Source organism: Mytilus trossulus, unplaced genomic scaffold, assembly GCF_036588685.1.
Source record: "Mytilus trossulus isolate FHL-02 unplaced genomic scaffold, PNRI_Mtr1.1.1.hap1 h1tg000261l__unscaffolded, whole genome shotgun sequence".
Classification (NCBI taxonomy): Eukaryota; Metazoa; Mollusca; class Bivalvia; order Mytilida; family Mytilidae; genus Mytilus; species Mytilus trossulus.
In genome coordinates, this window is record NW_026963321.1 from 417617 (window position 1) to 441941 (window position 24325).

Here is a 24325-nt window from a genome sequence, read left to right on the forward strand (position 1 = left end):
CTTGATGTGCGTTGGCAGTCTAATATTTTCACAAACTTATACTTGATTTTTAAATGATTTGATGAATTAACATTCTGACTGAAACGTCTGTAAGACCAATCACCAACGATAAAGTAGGAAAATAAATAAACATGACTAATTTTAATTTTGATTGAGACTTAAACAATACATATCTCCAGATAATGTTGAACATAATTCGTATTTTGGGGTAATTTCAAACATACAAAATAATTATAAAAGCAATGAATTGTAAAAACAACTAAAAACATGTGATATTTAAAATTTTCAATAGTTGGTTATCAGATATATTACATATCACGTGAACAAAATATTCACGTGATCAAACTTTGAAAGAATCTCATGACTGATGACTGAATAATATTTCTCTGGTAGGTTTTTTTCATTGAAAGAGGTATATGTAAAGATATGTTTTCTCAATATCATGTGCATAACATAACTTTTACCAGTGGTAAAGCAAATACATTTTTTTCTTTATTTCTTCCTGGTTTACCTTGAACAAAGATTTCCTTATTTTAGAGACCAGGTTCTGAATCAGGGTGTCTTTGAAAAAATTAATATGAGGCAGGCATTACCTGTAAATGGGGACGAAGTCTGTATGATGATTTTTTTTGTAGCTTAAATATTTGTTAAAAAAAAGAAACGGAAATACCGTAAAGTTTCTGATTTTGGTTCTGTTATTAGGGATTTTTTGTTGTGACGTCATATGCAATACACCTTATCGCTATTTAGTCCACTCCTGGAAAAAACAGTCATTTATGCAACTTCCTGTTTAGGTTATGCAGGCCGAAAATGGAGGTCATCAGCAGTGAGCTGAGGGAGGAAAAACTTTAGAAAGTGATCATCAAGAAACTTTGATATTGTATGATCCACTTTTTTCGAAATTAAAATTGAAGTAAAAAATAAACAGGTCTCATTAAAAAGTATCATGCATGGTGAATTGTTTAAACAGGGTCCCAGATAGCTTCAACTGGATGAAAAAGTTGTGTAATTTTAGAACTTATCCGGAATGGAATAAATAGCCATTAGGTGTATGTAAACAAAGAAACACTATCATCAGGTAACAATTTCGATATCAAGGAATTATTTTAAAAATGAAATTGCCTTGTATTGCGTTCCTTCCTATTTATACTAGACTGATAAATATATATTTTACTCAAAGATTCATACAATTGAGACCGGAAAAAGAAAGTATATTGTAGATTTCTGCGCAGGTCCGGGATTTCAAAACACAACAAAAAATTGAATGATTTTGAGTTCAATAGTACAATGAAAAATTCGGGAAATTTTCCCCAATTTTTTTTTTTTAATATTGAATTTTCTACTGTTATTGGGGACTTCGTATAATAGCAGTTATTTGGACTGAATAATGGTGGAGACAAACAAGAAAGGTGTCCAAGAAAAAATTATAATAGCCTTTCAAGACGTCATAATTATTTGGACTAAATCAGGGTGGGAACAACCCACTCCCCCCAAAAAAAAAATAATATGGTAACCCTTAAACGAGACAATGTCCCTCAGACAAGAGGTAATTTTGCTGTTGTAGAAAATTAAAAAGAAAAACTGAGCTTTTAGCCTTTAAGCTGAGATTACTGTGTTATAGTAATCTCAGCTTTAAGGGTGAAAAATCATGCTATTTATTTTTATTAGATGACAAAGAAGATTGAAGTCCATGAGTATTTTAAAATTCAAAGTCATGTTGCGACAATACAACTTATCATTATTTGTCCGCCTTTACTGGACATCACAAAAGTTCCCATAAAATTTTGACTTCATAATTATAGAAAATATTGGACGCCACAATGGAAAAGTGATTGTTGTATGCGACAGATTCTCTGTCATACGGGACAGGTTCTCTAGTTAAGTTATACAGATTTCCAAATAGCAATGCAGATAAGGTGTATACAATACCAGATAGATTTATAGTTCCTTGGGAAAAGTTTCTGCAAATTATATAAATATTTTCTCTTTTGAACTAATTTTAAGAAGCTAGCACTTGGTTTTTAAGGATTATGTACATTGTACATTTGTGTTGATTCAATGCTAAAAATGGAAATTTTATAGAAAATCCACAGCATTAACCCTTGTACTCTCATATTTGGCAATTAGATGACTGATAGTAATAGGATTATTACATGCAGTGCTAGCATTGATTTCCTTTAAACAAGTTTATTAATGTACAAAAAAGTAGTTATTGGTTAAAACAAATAAATATATGAACCAAATCAAGTACACCTTATATGTGCTCTCGCCTTTAAATTACTCAGCACAAGGAATTTTGGAAATTACAGGTTGGTTAGAGCTTTTTGTAAAAAATAAACGCTAGCATACATGTATCATAGAAAAGCAAGTGGGTAATCTATGCTTCAATTTTGATAACTCTGTATAAAAGGCTGTGGATTTTCTTTAAAAAATCTTGGTTTAATATTTGCCACAAATTCTCTTTTTCTATTTAATGCAATGAATCAGTATATAATAATGCTTTTCATCAAGTTTCCCCTTGGGACATGTACAAAATGGCCTATCTCTTTTATTCATTATATCTGTAGTTTTGATACAATTGAAGTTTGAAAAGATCGTACAAAAATGGCTTCAGAAGGGGTCATTTACATTGTACCTTAAAAAAGAATAAAAAGATTAATACTTTAAATTAAACCCTCATAGAAGGGATAATCATTACTTTGAGATGTTATCTTTTATTTGAGATGTTGTTCCCAACCTGCTGACTAAATGGAATGTGGACAGTGGAAAAAGAATTGTATGATGTAATATTTTTTACTGATGAGTGTGTGTGTTTGATGTCAATTTTGAAAAATGTCCTATATATATAGATGTTGTTTTTGTGACAGGCAATCTGCTTCAAAATGTTTTAAATAAAATACATGTACTTAATACTAGTCATGCTAGTTATATTAGACTACGAATATATGAATATGAGCTGTGTTGATTAGAATTGACCTCAGTATCTTCAAAATTTTACAGACTTGGCATAGAATTTTTTTCAACCAGAAATAGATTAACATATGCATATCAAACACATTTCACTTCATGTACTATCAGTGTATTAAGTTTTGTAGAGGTGGCACGAGGTGTGAAAATAAACACCCCTGCAGTCAAGCAGTGGGAAAAAGTATGTGTTAAGGTTTCCTTATATCTATCAGGAGACCTAGATACATGTAGCTACCAGCTGCTCAATTCAGACCTGTAAGTGTCCTACAGTGCTGTGACTGTATTGAAGGATTTATGTGTTACTATTTGAAATGTTAAATTCCTTTCATTTTTACCTTTGTCATTTTGAGTTATTGTAAGATTTGCCTTGATCTAGCTTCATACATTCATATGTCAAACTATATACTTAATATGCAGATTGAAGATTATAATTTTTAGCAATAATAACAACTACGAGCCATTTTGCAATGCTAATTTTTTAATAAGAAGAAGAACACAAAAAATATACTTGTATATCAAATTTATCTTTGAAAAAGGTCAATTTTTATCATTTTCATTATCAGTAAGTATAAATGGTAATATTTTTATCAGTCACCTGGTAAGATTGTGTAAGATTTTAACTTATGATTCCACATGACCAAGGTGTTAATATTAATTTATTTGACCTAATTTATCTTAAGGGCAAGACAGACACATGGTATGTCATGGGAGGACAGACATCAGACCATGTTTGTTTTCCATCTCAGTATTTCCTTAAAAGTACTGTATATATACTTGTTCACTCATACAAGCTAGATCTATCCCCATAGACACATCTTTGCTGATACTGTGATAGTAATTATTGAGAGCAAATAAAAGAAAACAAATTTGTTTCAGATCACCAACATGTGGACTACAGTACTAGTGTTGACAATAAGTTTGACACTTCATATGAGTTATGGAGCGCCACCTGCAGACGAAATTAAATATATGCCAGGCCTACACAAGCAGCCATATTGGAAACAGTATTCTGGGTATTTGAATGCTACTGGAACAAAACAGTTACATTACTGGTAAGGACATTGTATACAAACAACAAAATCATAGTTTTATAGAAAATAGAATATTATAAGTGTTACAATTTATAGCATCAGGATGATCAGGGTTTCTTAAAAATTCCTAATTAAAGTTTAAAGATAAAAATCATTTCTAAGTATCTGAGGGGTAAATATTAGCATGGCAATAAAGAGGATTTTGTCAATTAAAGTCAACTCTATAATGAACACTTTTAATTTGTTTCATCACAGAAGGGTACAGAATGCAAATGATGTTATAAAAAAATGGTGCCATGCAATGGCATTCTCAGTAACTGTGAAATTCACAAACCAATATAAAGCCATTTACATCAAATAAATCACACTTATACTGGTAATTTCATATGATAAAATATATTTACTTTAGGATAAACTTATATCTGATGAATGTTTGTAACAATGTGGTTAATTCATTGAGCAATCTGGATGGTTTTGCAGTCAGATGCTTCCAAAATCTATCCTTCTCACGAAGTGTCAGAAAGTTTGAGATTTTATCAATTCTATCAGATTCATGTCCCATTAGATATACTGTACCCAGATTTACTTTTAAAATTTTTACCTGATCAATTTTGTTTTTCACTATTTGACATTGTTTGAATGGATATGAAGGATACAATATACAATTCATTGCAATTCAAATATTCTATTTATTTCTTTACTGAGACACATGCTGACTTATAAATATTTACTAGCGGCTAGAAAATATAGGTTTGATTTTTGTGCCTTTCGATATACTCTTGAGTTCAAGTAGAGAAATGAAGTTGTCATGCACTAAGTATGCAAATTAAGGATACCAAAAATCTTTAGTTTTCTATGTTGATGTTGTGTCTTGTGTACTACTATAAAAAGAGTTATCATATACTTAGACTAAATAACATATGATTCTTACTGTATGATAATAGCATAAAATTAAAGGTAAACTCCATATTTTTCGAATTGGTGCTTAGCGGGCTGATATGAAAAGTTCATCACATGCTTCGATTGTTATCACATGCCTTTCCGTAACGTTATGGCATGGCATTCCGGTGATAGTCAGCAAATTCCGGAAAATACACCTCAATGCTACATTTTCAGTGGAAAACATTACAAAGTAATGTACAAAACAATTATTTAGATACTGAAAAGTATATTGTGTAAAATAATTAAAAAAACAACAAAAAAAAAGCAAACAAACAAATTAATAAATAAATGCTTTTTTAAAAGTTTCAAACACAATTTAGAAATTTACTTTAAAAAATTGACTTTCGAAACAGTGTTCATTATGAATATTGTTGAATAACTTCTTTTTGTCGGTTTGTACATATTTAGATATTTTTCTCTTCTGTTTGGGTACAGTGTATATGATAGAAAGATTTCATATCGTATGTACTAAATTCGACATCCGTAAACTTTTCACTCTTTGAAGTTCTAATTTAGAACCACGTAAAAGAATCAATATATGAATCTGTTATTTTTCTCCATTGTTGAAGCATATGATAAAAAGATCATAACATGTCATTTTTCATATCGCATGTATTATCAGCCCTTGGTCAATATCAGCCCTCGAGCCATGCGGCTCTTGGGCTGATATTAAACCTAGGCCTGATAATACATGCGATATGATAAATGCCATGTTATAATCTGATATTATTTAGTGAATTAAATATCATCTTTATTTTAACCTAGGTTTGTACAGTCAGCCAATAAACCATCAGAAGATCCTCTGGTTCTGTGGATGAATGGGGGACCCGGATGCAGTTCTGATTTAGGTTTACTCTCAGAACATGGACCTTTTAGGGTAAAAAAACGTTTACTGCATGAATGTGCATGTTTAGAATTGATATACATTGTAGGCATCTGCATAATTGATAATATTCGTTTGCCTTCTATGTTCTAACCAAGAATTTGAAAAGTAATTTCAGTTTAACATTATCTTTAATTTGAATGACGAAAATTGAAAAAAAGGAAAGTTTTAATACATATAAATTGTTAGTATGGTTTATAAAATTTAGAACAAAATGACATATTTATTGTGTTAAGCAGAATTTTCGACTTCTTCACTATATAAATGTGACTTTAAAAATAAGCTTGTAATAGTTTAATGATAACTTCAAAGAGTGATATTTTATGCATGGATGATTTCTATTTTTAGATTGGTAAAGATGGAGCTAGTGTATCATACAATCCACACGCCTGGAATAATGTAAGTTGACTTTTATTTACAAATGCAGTCTGAAATATGATTAAAGAAAAAAAGAACCCTTTTGAAATTTAAAGCAGTTTGAAATAAATGTTTAATAGATTCTCAGTTAAAGATTTACATATGAAAGTTCCCCTTTATATATAATTCAGCAAGTCTCACACATTTCTCAAGACTCACCTTAGCCACCTGACTATCATTGATTTATAGTAAAGCTTATTTTTTATTTGTCGAAGGCACATTCTTTAGTGGCTTGCTTTTTTTGGAACTTTCAAACACCTGCTTTCTGTTTACTGATACTAGAGATGAGGGTAGTAATGGAGGTACCTTCATGACGAATAACGGTAATAATTCTTGCTAAATGACGTTAAAAATAATTTTAGATGCATGACGATGGGAAAATTTTAACCAATTTGAAACTAACGGTAGCCGAAATTGGCCAGTTGACGTCTGACGGTAAAGGTCCTTACTACCCTCAGAGACCTTTTAGTATTTTTTTCTGGCAGGACATCACAGACATTCTTATAAATATTTGATTATCTTTAAATTAGGTAGCTAATATGATGTATCTGGAGGCTCCAGCTGGAGTAGGATTCTCTTACTCACAGGATAAAAACTACACTACAGACGATGATCAAGTGGCGCTAGACAATCACATGGCATTGAAAAATTTCTTCCTAAAGTTTCCAGAATATGCCAAAAACAATTTCTATATAACTGGTGAAAGCTATGGTGGTATTTATGTTCCCACACTGTCTGCTAGAGTTGTTGATGATACTGCTATCAACTTTAAAGGCTTTGTTGTAGGAAATGGATTATCTGATGACGAAATGAATTCTGATTCTCTTGTCTACTTTGCCTATTATCATGGATTGATTGGGGACAGGTAAATTTGTGTTTGTCGTTTCTGTTAACAGTTGTGGTCTGTTCATATAATTATGATTATACTATAATTCCTCCATCTCCTAACTATCATATTGTAGCCCCTATCAAATAATATTTTTCTTTAATGAAGAGAAAACAATAAGTGTGCACAATTAATAGATATAGGAAGATGTGGTATGAGTGTCAATGAGACAACTCTCCATCTAAGTAGCAATTTAAACCATTATAGGTCTTCAACTTGAAGCCTTGGCTCACACCGAGCAGCAAGCTAAGAAGGCAAAACCATTCAAACTGGAAAACCAACGGTCTAATCTAAATGCAATTAAGTTATGATTAATCTTTGCTTTTCACTGCCAATAAAATTAAGTATTATTACACTGTATAGGAATCTACTAAGTTTTAAGTCAGACTTTTCAAAGTTGAATGCAATAAGCTGTTGTTCTTGTGAAATATCCTAGAGAACAAGAAAAGTTTAACTTAATGCATTCACCATTTTATCTTCATTTTGTACTCTTGTTTTGCACTCCCATGTAAATGAGTATTTTGTATTTACTTTCAGTTTGTGGAGTGATTTATCAAAGTACTGTTGTCAGGGTAACATGACTAGATGTGCATTTTCACAAAGCAGAGGAAAGGAGGAATGTGGCAAAGCTGTAAGTTATTATAAAGAAATGTATTATGGCGTGATTTATAAAATATAGTATGTCATTATGTTATGGTATTTGATGTACATGTAATCACTTGTACTGCAGATTCCATTATTTTTATGAGAACACATTTTCAATAAAAGAGGAAAAATTGTATTTTATGTATTTTTGATTTTATAGTTTTGCCAAAGTACTTACGTACACAAACCTATAGAAAATACATACTTTGAACATTTAGATTTGTGCTTTGTTTGCATGGAAATCCCCCAAAATTAGTATCCCATAAATAATATTGAATCCACAGTATATAATTCCAATCTTAAATATTGGTCTATTTCAAAATTATCAGTTGTGGATATTGGTATGTAGGTTTAAAAACAATCTGTTTTATTTAAGTTATTTCGATCTTTAAATCATAAAGACACATGTTTTTATAATGTGATCTTTTATGATATAAACCAAATCAAAGTTTCACCAGGATTTTGCAGCTGTGTACAGGGCATGGTATCCTATGGTTCACAGTTCATTGAATGTTGTGTTGTGATAGTGTGAGCAGGGCATGGTGTCCTATACCATAGACATATATACTTGTTTAGCATGTGTTCAATTTATGTTTGTATTTTATTCATGTGTTCATGTTATGTTTGTATTTTATTCATGTGTTCATGTTATGTTTGTATTTTATTCATGTGTTCATGTTATGTTTGTATTTACTACACAGTTGAGTCCTGTAACTGAGATTGTGTATGGCAGTGGTTTAAATGAGTATAACTTGTATGGTACATGTGAAGGTGGCAATGGCATCTATTTTGATGAAGAAACGAACAAAGTGGCATTCACACATCAGAAGTGGCAAATGAAGAATAATCCATATCTTTTACAGAAAATGAAGGTAAAGTAATATCATTTAATGTTTGGTTTGATAAGCTTGATCTTTAAAATTATTTAGAATTTATACAAGTAACTGTATCAAATCAATGTTGACAACAAATAGTATGGACCAGGCCATTGGTAACTACTGGCCCCGGCGCCATAAAACTATTTGAGTACAGTTTTTTTACTCAGCCTGAGAATTTTCTCAATTTTTTTATTCTCAGCAAAATACACGGCCATAAAAAAATTCTCAGATTTTTTTACTCAAAGTTAAGAATATTCTTAAATATTTGAGTATGGCCAAAAGCATACTTAAGTATAAAAAAAAATCTTAAATGTTGCTATTTAGGGTATTTGATATAAAATTACAATTGTTAATAATATTTTTTTTAATTTTGAAGAACGTCACTAATCTACACAAACCAAGTTGTATCCAAAAAGAGCATACACATATTTATTTAGTCCAAAATTTTTGTTTGGTTAACGTCGTCTTTTTCATATATTTTGTAGAATAATTACTCAATTTTGTCAAAAACTGTAAAAATTGAGGTTTCAGGCTTTTTTCCAGAGTTCATAATTTGTTGATTGATTTAAATTATGCAATCAAACTGTTGTTAAAACAAACAAAAAAAGTACATACAGTTCTATGATACTATGAATTTAAGAAAAGATTGAAATACTTTTTTATTCTAGTGTGAAACAGCTTCACTGCTCCTTTGTTTTAAGAAATTACCCACATTTTAGAGGGCATCGGATATTTGAGCGAACATTTTTTTTGGTGAGGGCTATTTGACTGATATTATAGAACGGAAACCATTTTATTTGAATTTTTTTGAGGTACATATAAGTTTTTTCTTCACTACCACGCGCAATAAATGTTAAATATATTTTGATATTCTCCAAAGTATTTGAGATATAGACAATAATTGATATTATTGTATAGCAATTTAATATTTCCCACAGAAAGTAACCAAAAGTTAGCGTGCAATAAATTCCATTATTGCACTAGTGCAATAAATCTTCAAAATTCATGACGTCATCAACGATAAAACCTCAGTTTAAACCAATTTTCACTTTCAAATATTATATTGCTATACAATAAAGGGTTATTGCATGAATATTGGGGAATATTATCCCTCGTAGAACATATATTGCACTCGCAAGCTCGTGCAATATAAAATTCTACTCAGGACAATATTCCCCAATATTCATGCAATAACCCTTTATTATGTTAGACAGTTGGGCCTATCAAGGATAAAATATAGTTTATGTGATGGTTTTTCTTTCTTTTTAGATTAATCTCTCTTATAACTACTTTTTACAATTTACTACTGCATCAGGTACCCTAATAATATTGCAATATTGGTACCTCATATCTACAAACCAAATATATGTATAATCAAATATACATAATGTCACCATTTCTACAAAGATGTAAAATAATTTCCCCCCTGTTTGGCTTTAAACAGGTATGAAATTGATAAATGTCTAATTTGTGCAGTACAGTAACAGATTCAGGGGAGATACAAACGAAAAATCTATCATGTGAAAATCATGATACAGAAGGAAATTCCCATATGCACGATCAGAACAGAAGAATTTTACAAAATAAATATTTCTTACAAAATACGAACCCCCCCAATCCCCCTACTCCTTATAAAGACCCTCATATATCATTGTGGCGGATAGTTTTGCAGTTGGTTCTATTCAACTGTTTTATTTTTGAAAAAGAATGTTTGAACACTTGGTGTTTTTAAAAAATGAAATGGGTAATATATATGTCATGCCTTCTCACACGACGTCATACGTTCAATTTCTCTTCCTGTGCAATATGATATTCACCTCATTATGCTGCTTGCTGAGCAATTTTTATGACTACTTGATTAGTTATTAAATCCCTTTAAATTCTGTATCAAATTTATATTAAAAGTTACATACATGTATCTTGAATATTGATTACAATTATTTACTTGCTTTCATATTATAAAAATATCCGGTTTGTTGGTTTTTTGTTGTGTTTTGTTTTTTTGTTTGTTTATAGATCTGAGAAAAAAAAGTTATAAACAATTAACTAAAAAATGTCACATAGTGTCTTCTTATGTGTCGTCTGAATTCATAATGTATGTTATTGATCCGTCTTAATGTTTATTAGGCATGCCATACTGGATAGAAGTGCGGACGTGAAAGAAAGCACCCTTCACGTAAACGTCAACTCATATTACAATCCAAGGAGATAAAATTTTGAAGATTTTGCCATTATTAATAAAACATAACCATTAAAACGTGCATCTTAGACAGAAGTTGTATGAAAATAAATGCTGGCACCGATATAAATCTGTTGGATGTAGAAATTATCTTCAAACTAGGTGTTTATTTAGAATAGACCATTCCACGCATATTACATGCTTAACAAATCTATGCAGTTTTCAACTTTGTCTAGTTTTCCAAACTGAAATAATTTGGAATAAATTATGGTATAATCAGAGACATATAATTAAGGAATACCATTATTATGTCTTAATGTGTAATGTTTTAACAGAGACATAATCTTTATAAAAAAAATAAAAAAACTGAAACTCATTAAAAAGTAATATATATATTTATAACAAGCTTCGGGTAAATAACTTAAATATTTTGAGATCTTTGTCTTTTATTTCAAACAATTGTCCACAAATTATTTGTGACTTTATATCCTGTGACTTTCTCAGTTTCTGCCCATTTACAGATGCTTACAAAGTGCGCGGTTTCCATTTACCAATGCTTACAAAATGCTACTTGTCATTTCATCCATCATTGATTTTTTTTTATGTTTGACATTGTTGATAAAGAGATAAAACCTGCAATTTGCGAAGTTTGGTACACTTTTTAGTTTTCAAACATCTATTTTAACGCTTACATCACTGAGAAAAAAATTCTCAACTGAGAACAAAAATACTCAGCTGAGAATATTCTCAACGTTGAGAATATTTTCTTATGGCGGATAAAAAAGTTCTCATTCTTAGCTGAGTAAAATAATTCATTCTGAGAATATTTTTTTACTCAGCAAAAAAAAGTTTTATGGCGCCGGGGCCAGGTCTATACTGGTCCCATATAGAAACATTAAAAAAAAAAAAAATATCCTTACAAAATGTATAATTATCTTTGGTATATGTACATACATGTATTTTCTACATATTTAATAAGTTTTAAAAGTTTCTGGAACATCAGCTCACACTAGTCTAATTCTAACAATATAAGATGTCTTTGAATATACTGACTATACAGTAAATATTATATGCCCTTTATTTTATAGTTTATCCAAGACTTCACAAATGTAGAAGATCACCTTAGATTAACACCTCCATGTCTGAACTACAGTAATGTTGTCAAGTACCTGAACACTGCTGAAGTTAGGAAACAATTACACATACCTGATATGGTGCAAAAGTGGGATATCTGTAGGTATGTAGGTTTAAAATCAGTAAGGGAGCTTCATTGTAATATGTAAAGTAGGATTTCTATCAGGTCACAATACTACATGGCATTTAGCTACACTCCTGAGATTTGTCTGTTGAGTATAGGTTACAATGCAATAAAATGGTAAATGGTGAATGTGTCAAAGAGACAACAACCTGACTATAGTGCAGAAAACAGTTAAAGGCAACCAATGGGTCTTGAAAACAGTGAGAAAATCCCACATCTGGAGGTGGTCTTCAGCTGGCCCCTGAATAAAAATGTGTACTAGTTCAGTGAGAAATTTATAAACAGTAATTTTACTGCAATCACCCTTGCATATAACCACAGTCCCTGACCTTCCAAATACTCCATACTGTACATGTATGTAAACACTATATGTTCAAAAAGAAAGTTGAAAATTATAAAGTAATATTAGTACATTTTGTTCATGTTTTATTTGCAGTGCAGATATAAATTTGAATTATGGCAGGAAATATGACTCAATGAAAGAACAATATAACAAAATACTATTGGCCAAGGTGAGCAAAGTAACTAATAAATGTTCCTGTTTTAAAAAATTCTATCTTGATTTTTTTCCAGTGCCGTTGTAGGAATGGGATATAAGCGTATATATTCCACCATGGATAAACAATATCAGAAGGTCTTGTTAGCCAAGGCAAGTGAACGTGTGCATGTTGTTTTTCTTTTATAGAGCATGGCTAGTAGGCATGTGCATGGCAATTTTATATTATTAATTTACTAACTCTGGAGCTTTACTGCTTACATGTTTAGTACAGATCATTTGTAGTTGCCAGTCTGTCCTCTGTTCTTTCTTGTTGCTTTTCACTTTTAAAATTATTTACTATTATGAAAAAGTCTTTAATAAGAGTAAAGTTCTTAGTTGTTTAATGTATTTTACAGATTGATATTTGTGGGTGGGAAAAACTTTCTACATAGATTCCAAGGAATTTTACATTGAAATTTACTCTATTTACTCTATTTTGTGTAGTAATTTCAACAGTTTGAATAATTGCATTGACTCATAGTACTAACTCCTATTAACATATATGTTAACCCAAGTACTTAAGCTAGTTTTCAGATAACTGCAAAGCACTTCTCCAGAACTAACAATTAGACATTTGATTTAAAATCTTTTTCATGCTAACAGTCAAAAGATAAAAAGATTGTTTTTTCTTCTGAAACTCAAGTATTATACAAGAATGCAATAAATCCTAACTCATTGAAATGCATTTTGATTAGATATGGAATATTAACTTGAATAATTAAATCCCTCTCTGTGTCAGATTTCCTTCCACACTAGGAATGTAATGTTAATGTAGCCATCATAGATCTGTGAAATATAATGACTGAATTATTTGGGTTAATGGAATAGTAACCATAGTAATAAAACTCATTACGACTTGAATGGAAGCAAAAATAAGTCAAGTTAGTCAACATAAAATAAAACAAGAAAAAAATTCAGATGTGAAGCATTCCTTCTAGTTTGGATAGTGTCCTTAATTTCATGTTTACAACACTGTGATACAGGAATTGTAAGCCTTCACTGAAAGATAGACAAGGTTTTTCTGGGGTTTCTTTGTTACTAAATTACTTATACAATTTAAAAGATATATATTCCATGTATAACTTGTAGAAATTAGTTTTATTTGAAATGACATCTTATTGAATATGGAGAGAAAATAGATATTTGTTTCTTAAAGTTAATGTGCCTACATGATTTGATGATTAATTATCCTTCATTGACAAAAATAAAATCATTTCTCGGTAAATAAGATCAAATGAAAGAATATCGAGCAGATAACTATCAGCAATCCTCTGGTGAATTTGCTACTCTCCTTCTTACTCTCCTTCTGGTGGAACTGAATTGGTTGAGTTTAGACGAGAAGGGTAGAAATTCAAATATTTTATAGTAAAGATAATGTTATGCTTGGTTTCCCTTACAGAAAAAGGTAATGGTATATAATGGAGATGTAGACATGGCTTGTAACTTCCTTGGAGATGAGTGGTTTGTGGAGAGTCTCAATCAAAAGGTTTGTATTAACAACTAGGACTGTACGATAAGTAATCAAAACCTTTTGTTTCAAAATGATGTTAGTAAATAAATGTTCATATTATATTAACTGGTAAATTGGTTGAAGAAATTTAAAAAAAGAGTAGAAAGAAGAATGAATTTTATTATTATTTTTATTGTTATAAGAAAAGTATGAAGTTAAAACATTAAAATGTTCAAAATTTATGCATAATTGGAGCATCTTAATATTGTAAATTCGGAAAGTATTGCGACGTTTTTGTTGTGAAAAATTAACAGGAATATAATAAAATTTTTTTATTAAACTCACATTTTATTTGTTTTAAAAGTTTTATTTGTTTAAAAAGAATTAAATGGATTTTTTTTACAATATAGAAAAAATTGAATACACATTTTAGTATAAAATGACAAAATTGCAATAATAAATGCATGCAATAGTTCCTGAATTTACAGTACTGACATCATATGAGGAAGAGAAATGTTTATACATGAACATATATATTTATGTTTTAGTTGGTGACAGAAAGAAAAGCTTGGCATTATACACCAGAGGGCACCACCAGTACACAGGTTGCAGGATTTGTGAAACAGTTTGAAAATTTAGCACTTGTTACTGTCAGGGTAAGTCACTTTTAAGTCTTGTAAAGAAGTATTTGATTATTATTAAGTGTAGTTTAAATAAAATTAAAGTTAGTATAAATGAATGAAAGAAAATGTTAGATAGCAACACAGCAACACAAATTAACCAACAATACATTAGGATATAGTATGTGTTCTGAAAGAGTCAAACACTTTAACCATACGACAACCTTAAAGGGATTTCAACATTGAGTCCTTAAATAAACAAGATCATAAAAAGGCAGTGAAATTACTAAATTTATAGTTTATTGGTATTTTAAAAAAATCTTTTAAAACCACTAGGACAACAGAAATATTAGAAATAAAATACATGATACCAGCCATGGCTCGACAAAATAGACAAAGAATGATTAATTTACAATTGTTAATAAACTATAATAAAATATAGTTATATATATATAATTTTTTTTGCCCTGTACATTCATGATCAGATAAGATTAGAAGAGTAACTGTCACATACTTGCAATTTAGTAGCTCCTTTGTTTCATATCTTCTAAAATAGCAATAGCACTTAGTTACATAAACAAAATCCCTTAAAATTATCCGTTTCAGAAATGTACTGGATTATAATTTAGGGGGAAAATGTCATCCCATTTGAACAACTATTTTTAGCTCACCTGGCCCGAAGGGCCAAGTGAGCTTTTCTCATCACTTGGCGTCCGGCGTCCGGCGGCGTCCGGCGTCGTCCGTCGTCGTCCGTCGTCCTGCGTCCGTCGTCGTTAACTTTTACAAAAATCTTCTCCTCTGAAACTGCTGGGCCAAATTAATCCAAACATTGGGGTATCTAGTTTAAAAATTGTGTCCGGTGACCCCGCCAACCAACCAAGATGGCCGCCACGGCTAAAAATAGAACATAGGGGTAAAATGCAGTTTTTGGCTTATAACTCAAAAACCAAAGCATTTAGAGCAAATCTGACATGGGGTAAAAATGTTCATCAGGTCAAGATCTAACTGCCCTGAAATTTTCAGATGAATCGGACAACCTGTTGTTGGGTTGCTGCCCCTGAATTGGTAATTTTAGGGAAATTTTGCTGTTTTTTGTTATTATCTTGAATATTATTATAGATAGAGATAAACTGTAAACAGCAATAATGTTCAGCAAAGTAAAATCTACAAATAAGTCAACATAACCAAAATGGTCAGTTGACCACTTTAGGAGTTATTGTCCTTTATAGTCAATTTTTAACCATTTTTCGTAAATCTTGGTAATCTTTTACAAAAATCTTCTTCTCTGAAACTACCAGGCCAAATTTAAACAAACTTGGCCGCAATCATCATTGGGGTATCTAGTTTAAAAATTGTGTGGCGTGACCCGGCCAACCAACAAAGATGGCCGCCATGGCTAAAAATAGAACATAGGGGTAAAATGCAGTTTTTTGCTTATAACTCAAAAACCAAAGCATTTAGAGCAAACCTAACAGGGAGTAAAATTGTTAATCAGGTCAAGATCTATTTGCCATGAAATTTTCAGATGGATTGGACAAACTGCTGTTAGGTTGCTGCCCCTGAATTAGTCATTTTAAGGAAATTTTACCGTTTTTTGTTATTATCTTGAATACTATTATAGATAAAGATAAACTGTAAAGGGAAACAATGTACAGCAAAGTAACACCTAAAAATAATTCAACATGACCTAAATGGTCAATTGATCCCATAAGGAGTTATTGCCCTTTATAGTCAATTTTTAACAATTTTCATAAAATTTGTAAATTTTAACTAACATTTTCCACTGAAGCTCTGAGGCCAAGTTAAATATAGATAGAATGATTGTATAAAGCAGCAATAATGTTCAGTAAAGTAAGATATACAAACACATCACCATCACCAAAACACAATTTTGTCATGAATTCAAATGCGTCCTTTGTTTAATATTCACATAGACCAAGGTGAGCGACACAGGCTCTTTGGAGCCTCTAGTTTTTTCATGGTCTTAATTTGTTACAGGTTCTTTGCTAATAAAAATTGTGAGTTTGACAAGGTTTTATGGTGCCCTAATCCTCACCCTTGTACGAAAGAAATTTTGTTTCACTGACAAAATAATTGATTTTGAACATATTTTGTGGAGATAACAATATTCAATTGTACATTGTGTGATTTAATTGTTATTTGTAGGGAGCAGGTCACATGGTTCCAACAGACAAACCACAACCAGCACTAATGATGATCACCAACTATTTACAAGACAAGCCATTCCAGTAAATGTGATTAAGTTCTAGCATTACATTCCAGTATACAGGCCTAGAAGAGAAATTAGCTCAATGTGCTCATAAACTTTTAAAAGAAAATTAATATATGATATCGAAACATTACAATCTTATTATACTTTTCACCCTCATTTTTTCATCATATGAGGTTCGTAAGCAATCAAGAAGAAGATATTATATGCAAAGGGTATATAGGAAATTGATGGCTGTTAGAAATATAAAGGCATTATTTTATATCAGAAGAATAAAATGTCAGTAAAGGAGTGTGAGTAACTGTATAATCCATTTTTGTTTGATCCTTTGTAGGGTTTCAGTTTCTGTAAAATATCTAAAAAAACAAATGTGGGCAAGTCACTAGAAAATAAATAATGTTTACACAACAGATTTCAAAGTACAAAAGTTTACATATTAGACCATAATTTCCTTAGAGACTAGTGAGTTCTTCATTACTATCCAAATTTATTTTGCCTTATATGATGTTACCAATATTAGCTTTTGAACACCTTTGTTGTATATTTTTACTTATCAAAAGTTTTGCATTCTTTAGATCCCTGCAAAATTACATAAGCCTTAAACAAAATTTTTGTTACCCATACTTTGTCAGCATCATTGAAGTGTTGCTTAAAACACATTTTGTTTAGATAACGATAATTTGTTTTAAAATTTCTCAGGAAATCCAAGTGTTAGACTGGAGTTATGTACCTTGAAGAAATACCAACTGTTCTATTTTGAATGTTCAAGTTTATTTGTTGTATAAGTACTGCTTATATAAAGTATATATGTATGAACTGTTTGATATATAGTATGTGTATGCATTTATTTATATAACATTTGTAAAGGAGTATGTTCGATAAGGTCCTAAAATGGCCCCCTTTATTAGCGTAAATTTCAAACTCGGATTTATCGACCAATATCACGATAAATTATAGCTAATACATTGACTAGCTAGAATATAAACCATTTTCTTGAAATTTCTACGTTTCTGCGTTTCATTATGATGTCACAAGTTGTTCTCATGTTGATTTTTCACGAAAAATCAATGAAAATGGGTAAATTTCCATAGATTATTGGACTGGAAACATAGAGCGCATACGTCGACAACAAAGATCTTTTAAAATAATGTTTGTGAAGACATTTCACATATGTTGTATGAATTTTAAGCTTGTCGACGCCTGCGCTCTATGTTTCCTGGTCCTTTATTTGGTTGAAATCAAGCTGATTTTGTCAAATTTCACCTAAATCCCTTAAATTGACCTTTTATGGATGTAAAAACCAACGTGTAAGAATTAAACTTTGACAAAAACTGTTCTGTTTAACTTTCTAACATGTTTTTAAGGCAACTTAAAGCATGTATTGTCATGCAACTTTGAACTTTATAATTGGGGCCAAATATGGCCCTTACCGAACTTACTCCTTTGATAAGTACATGTAACAGTATTACAAAGTTCCTGTTACTTTTCAAGGTGAGATTAAGGTTTCTCAATTCTGCATTAAGAATATTGCTTGCAAGCTCTTGTCTATCATTAAATTAAATCATACTATCAAGGAATTGCTACTTAATGCATAAACCCCAACATAATCTTCCTTATTTGTTATGATTAATGTTTGTATATAACATTTAGTGGTTAATGATAATTTTGCACTAGACTGTGTGTAATTTTGGTAACTTAAGTTTACGGGGTAAAAAATCATAGTATATATACACAGCTAACTGTATAAGACATATATTTTTTTGACATTACTGTATGATACATTATTTTTTTTAAAGCATAAAAAATGAAAAATTATGAATGGCAAGTTTTGAAATTTGAAATTTCTTTTTATCAGGAATATTTGCCAGAAGGGTCTAATGTAAAATATAGGCTGGACTAGGATAAGCTGCTGCTCTTCTTTTTTCTGTTTTGTTTGTTTTCATCTCCACCTAAAGTTTATATTATTTCTCATATCTAAGCATTTGATTTGAAAAATTCTCAATGTACAAGTTATACTTCGTCACATATTGATTAGATATTGTTCTATTTTGTTGTGCAAAGTGCAATATGAATTGAAATATTTAATCATTCAGTTCTGCTGATGTATATATTGACTGCAAGGATAATTGGTGTTCATGTTTTGAAAAAATATGTCACTACTGGTATTAAAACAGCTGCATCATTCCAAATTGTTATTTTGTATGTAGAGATATGAAATAACAGATTTGGTTTCTCTTTTATTTTTGAAAATTGCATAAATGTTTTAAAAACTGATACTTAAAGCTTGTAGAATTATTGTTATATTATTAAATTGCTATGATTTATCTGTGATTTTTTATGTGCAATGCTCAATAAAATTATTTACTTTCGTGCTTTGTCATGTCTTACATGCTTCATCATGTGTAACTATCCATCATTTCTTTTTTTGCTGTTTGTACGTTTTCATTTGATATTTCATGATGTGTTATCTATATACTGTAAAGTCAAAAAGTATTGCAATGTTTATATAAATGCAAAAAAATGCAACATTTAGCAGTAATAAAAACTTGCATTCACAATTTCAGAAGTGATTTTTCCCAAACAAAATGTTGGCAATTGCATCAATTAGATCTCACATTTTTCAGTTTTATGATTTTGTATTAAAAAAAAAGGCACATCAATATCTGCATTTACAGTACATGTAGTACATTTAAATATATATGAAACATGATGAAAGTGATCCATTTTGGCCTTCTTTTTAGCTCACCTGGCCCGAAGGGCCAAGTGAGCTTATGCCATCACTTGGCTCCGTCGTCTGTCGTCGTCGTCTGTCGTTTTAAACTTTTTCAAGAATCTTCTCCTCTGAAACTACTGGGCCAAATACTTCCAAACTTTAACTGAATGTTCCTTAGGATATCTAGTCTATAAATTGTATCCGAAGTTATGATCTATCAACAAACATGGTCGCCATTGCTAAAAATAGAACATAGGGGTCAAATGCAGTTTTTGGCTTATATCTCAAAAACAAAAGCATTTAGAGCAAATCTGACATGGGGTAAAAATGTTCATTAGGTCAAGATCTATCAGCCCTGAAATTTTCAGATGAATCAAACAATCCATTGTTGGGTTGCTGCCACTTAATTGGTAATTTCAAGGAAATTTTGCAGTTTTTTGTCATTATCTTGAATATTATTATAGATAAGGATAAACTGTAAACGGCAAAAATGATCAGCAAAGTAAGATCTACAAATAAGTTAATATGACCAAAATTGTCAATTGACCCCTTTAGGAGTTATTGCCTTTTATAGTCAATTTTTAACCATTTTTTGTTTAATCTTAATTAACTTTTACAAAAATCGTCATCTCTGAAACTACTAGGCCAAATACTTCCAAACTTTAACTGAATGTTCCTTAGGGTATCTAGTATATAAATTGTATTCGAAGTTTTGATCTATCAACAAACATGGTCGCCATTGCTAAAAATAGAACATAGGGGCCAAATGCAGTTTTTGGCTTATATCTAAAAATAGAAAGCATTTAGAGCAAATCTGACTAGGTAAAAATGTTCATTTGGTCAAGATCTATCAGCCCTGAAATTTTCAGATGAACTTAACAACCCATTGTTGGGTTGCTGCCACTTGATTGGTAATTTTAAGGAAATTTTGCAGTTTTTGGTCATTATCTTGAATATCATTATAGATAAAGATAAACTGTAAACAGCAAAAATGATCAGCAAAGTAAGATCTACAAATAAGTTAATATGACCAAAATTGTCAATTGACCCCTTAAGGGGTTATTGTCCTTTAATGACAATTTTTTTCAATTTGTTCATAACATTTGCTAACTTTAAAAAATCTTCTCCTTTAAAACTACTCAACCAAATTCAACCAAACTTCAACTGAATGATCAGTAGGGTGTATATAAAATAAAGTTTGTGTTTTATTTTCTATTTCGTCAAAAAGCTGTCATGGCTAAAAATAGAACACAGGATAAAATGCAGTTTTTGGCTTATATCTCAAAAACTCCAGCATTTAGACCATATAAGACAAGAAGTTAAAGGTTTATTTTAATTTATTAGGTCAAGGCAACCTGTCCTGAAATTTTCAGCCGAATTGGGTAGCTGGTTTTTCAGGTGAATTGCCCCTGAATTGATGATTTTAAAGAAATTTTGCAGTTTTGGTTATTATCTTGAATATCATTAAAGTTACCGATAAACTGTTAATAGCAAAAATGTTAAGCAAAGTAAGATCTACAAATAAGTCAATTATACCAAAATTGTCAACTGACCCCTTAAGGAGTTATTGCCCTTTAAAGACTTTTTTCACAATTTGTTCATCATGTTGACTTACTTTAAAAAATCTTCTCCTTTGAAACTGTTGTATCAATTTCAGCCAAACTTAGGCTAAATGAGTTTCAGAGTATCTAGTATAAATTTTATATTTTATTTCCTTGTATGTCAAGACACATAGCTCCTATGGCTAAATTAGAACATAGGAGATTTTTTTTATTTTTTTTTGCTTTTGAAGAAAATAGGACGATTCAAAAAACATTTAAACAAATTGAAAAGCCAAAATAATCATTGATGAGAGATTTAACCACAAAATTTAAGGTGAGCGACTCAGGCTCTTGAGAGCCTCTTGTTTTTATTCATATTTTTTTTAAAACATTCTATGAAAGTTGTAACAGCTTATTGTATTGTAAAATTCTTATTTTACCTGTATTTTAAACATGGTTTAATATGCATGTATGTTTTGGTTTTTCTTGAAAGTGCATAATTAAATTTTGAAACTAAGTCAATACCGGTACTTGATTTCTTATTAATACTTTTCGTTTTTATTACTCCTACCATTGTGAAGAAAGGGGACGTATAGAACCACTAATGTATACCCAGTGTTTAATTTTTTCTTGAGTAAACTGTAATAAAACAAGTGTGATGGTATATATGTTGCTCAGATAAGGAGAACCTATTTTTTTACTAGCTATCTTCTAGGAACCACTGCTCACAGTCATTATCTAATTACCTTGCAACTTTTGCGTTGTGGCCATGTTAAAGTTTGTTATAATGTCAGTTTAGGGTGAACAACTTATGACAAGTTAATGCTATGTGGTATGGACCTGTTTTATGCATTGACACATAATCTGTGCCATGGAGATTAGTTGGCTGTTCCCCCTCAGTCAAGGTCTATTGATCTTAAAACATTTACACTGTTACATGTTAAAGTTTGTCATTAAGTCAGTTGAAAGGTTTCAACAGTTCATTCAATGTTAAGTTTTTGTAAAAAGTAGGAATGTAAGAAGATGTGGTTTGTTTGTTAATTAGACAACTTTCCACCAGAGTCCAAATGTGGTTGTAGTAAGGCCATTTTCCCAGTCACAATAAATCAAAGAGCTGAATAGCTCTGAGGGGAAAGACGGCCCTTGTTTCTATTTAATTATGTTTTTGGAAAGGGGGGGTATCTTTTGATAGTTTTCATATGAAGAATGAAAAAGAGAACAGCTAGAACATGTAGAAAGGTTGACAATATTGAAATCAATTGTTGTTTATGTAATTTCATTTCCTTAGTTTAGGATTCAATTTGGACCAATGAAAGAGATCTGCATCTTCTAAATCTAAACATTTGATTAAAGTTGATAGCTAATTATAAAACTCAACTGAATTCTGTCATTTCACAACAACTACAATATTTTCTGAAATCTTGATTGTGTACTACTGAACTGCAGGCTCGGGCCATTTTCCATTTTTTGTGATAGTTCTCTTGGATTTTTAGGTTTTTTCTTTAGTAAGTGTGGACTGAAAAATCTATTCAGTTTTAAATTTCCATTGTTGAAGTTCAGAGTTATAACTCTCATCACAGGGAATCAGGTACTAATAAAAAAAACAATATGAGAGATGTAAACTGTGTGAAGCTTGTTTCCAAATCTTAATTTTGAAATATTTGTAAATAATAAATATGTTTAAACTACAAAATCCAAATTTTTTTTTTATTTTTTTTTACCATTACATTGATTATGTAGGTACACAAAAATTTAGTTTTAATAGAAGACTACTAATCCAATGAAATGTTACATTTGAAGTGTTTAAATACATTAACTTTTATTTTAGTGGATAATTACTCATCAATTGAGGTGCTCCTGAATTGGAGGAAGATTCTCAGATTTTTTACAGAAAAAGTGGTCTCACTAATTAGCGTCAAGAAGAATTATAGCGACAAGAAGCGACAAGAAGAATATTTGTTCTTGTCGCTAAATAGTCTTCTTGACGCTTCTTGTCGCTTTTTGACGCTTCTTTTCTCTGATTAGTAGGACTCGAAAAAAGTAATAAAATCGTTTCTTTCCCCCGTCTCATGTAACCCCATAATCTTTGTTCATTTTGAAAGTTGTTGACCTACAAATTAAAGTATTGTATGTTGATGTTTAAATCATCTACAGTAAACAATATTATGTTTAGATTTAACAAATACAAATTTGTAATTAGTGCACGATCTCTAAGAATGATTGAAATATTAAACCAGTGAACTGGTGAAGGATGTCCCTGCTTCTTCCAAGAATGACGTCACTATAAAATGCAATGTAGGTTGGATATATTTAGAATATCTCGTCATACTAATTTTTCCGGATTGTAAAATAAGCGTTAATAGTGTAAAGGAGAGTTCAAGATACGATAATTTTGTGAGAAACAGAAGGGAAATGTGTAAAAAAGTGTTTAAAGTCAAACTATTCATTTCTGGGTCTCCTTCTCTTCAATCTAAGTAAAATTTGTTGGGGGGTTTTCCACACTATAACATGTATAAAATCAAAATGAATGATGTAAGGGAGTGTCACTCTGGTCAACCCCATAGGGGATTGACGGCTTGAAGCCGTCTTTCCCCCAAAAAAATAGAGGTACAGTAAGCAAAGTTCACAAATGATAACCAAATGGTGTATTGTACATGATTTTCTGAGGGGAAACCTGAATATAAATCCAGATAAAAACACTGAATAGATCAATGATGGCATTATGTGTACAGGGTAACCTGAAGGACCAGAAACTAATGTCAGATTAAGTTGGTACCCAACACTTTCACTAAAATTAATTTGGCTCGTTTAATTTTCGTAAAATTCTGACAAAGTATTTACTTTGACCCTTTGACAAAAATATAAAATTTTAAAAATTTTGAACCAACCGTTTTGTCAGAAAAATTACACTGGTTATATAGCAATTTGACAAACACCAATTTTGATCATTGAGAAGCTTAATATTCCTTTTACAACATAATGTAATTAAAACGTTTTTGCTGACTTTACAGAGTTATCTCCCTGTAGTGTTAGGTACCACCTTAAGCAGGGTGTCAGAATACACAGATTTATTTTGGCAAGGATTAGGCATATTTTGGGGCCATGAAAATGAGTTGGTAAAAGCAGGATGTTGGAATACTCAGGAGT

At 30.8% G+C, this 24325-nt stretch overlaps 1 protein-coding gene across 3 annotated transcripts; it reads left to right on the forward strand.

Moving 5' to 3' along the window:
- The first annotated feature begins 300 nt into the window (after positions 1–300).
- Positions 301–17022, forward strand: LOC134701728 (lysosomal protective protein-like). 3 transcript variants are annotated; one of them, XM_063562873.1, is made up of 12 exons: positions 301–389; positions 3844–4019; positions 5706–5817; positions 6172–6222; positions 6771–7105; positions 7664–7757; positions 8473–8643; positions 11917–12065; positions 12660–12735; positions 14024–14110; positions 14623–14730; positions 16861–17022. In XM_063562873.1, exons 2-12 carry the CDS (start codon positions 3853–3855, stop codon positions 16945–16947), a joined length of 1437 nt encoding a protein of 478 aa, XP_063418943.1. In that variant the 5' UTR covers positions 301–389; positions 3844–3852; the 3' UTR covers positions 16948–17022. The 3 variants fall into 3 exon arrangements, with proteins under 3 accessions (XP_063418943.1, XP_063418944.1, XP_063418942.1); XM_063562874.1 differs by having other exon boundaries at positions 301–412; positions 16861–17016; XM_063562872.1 differs by lacking the exons at positions 301–389; positions 12660–12735 and adding an exon at positions 12523–12598 and having other exon boundaries at positions 16861–17016.
- The last annotated feature ends 7303 nt before the right edge of the window (positions 17023–24325 follow it).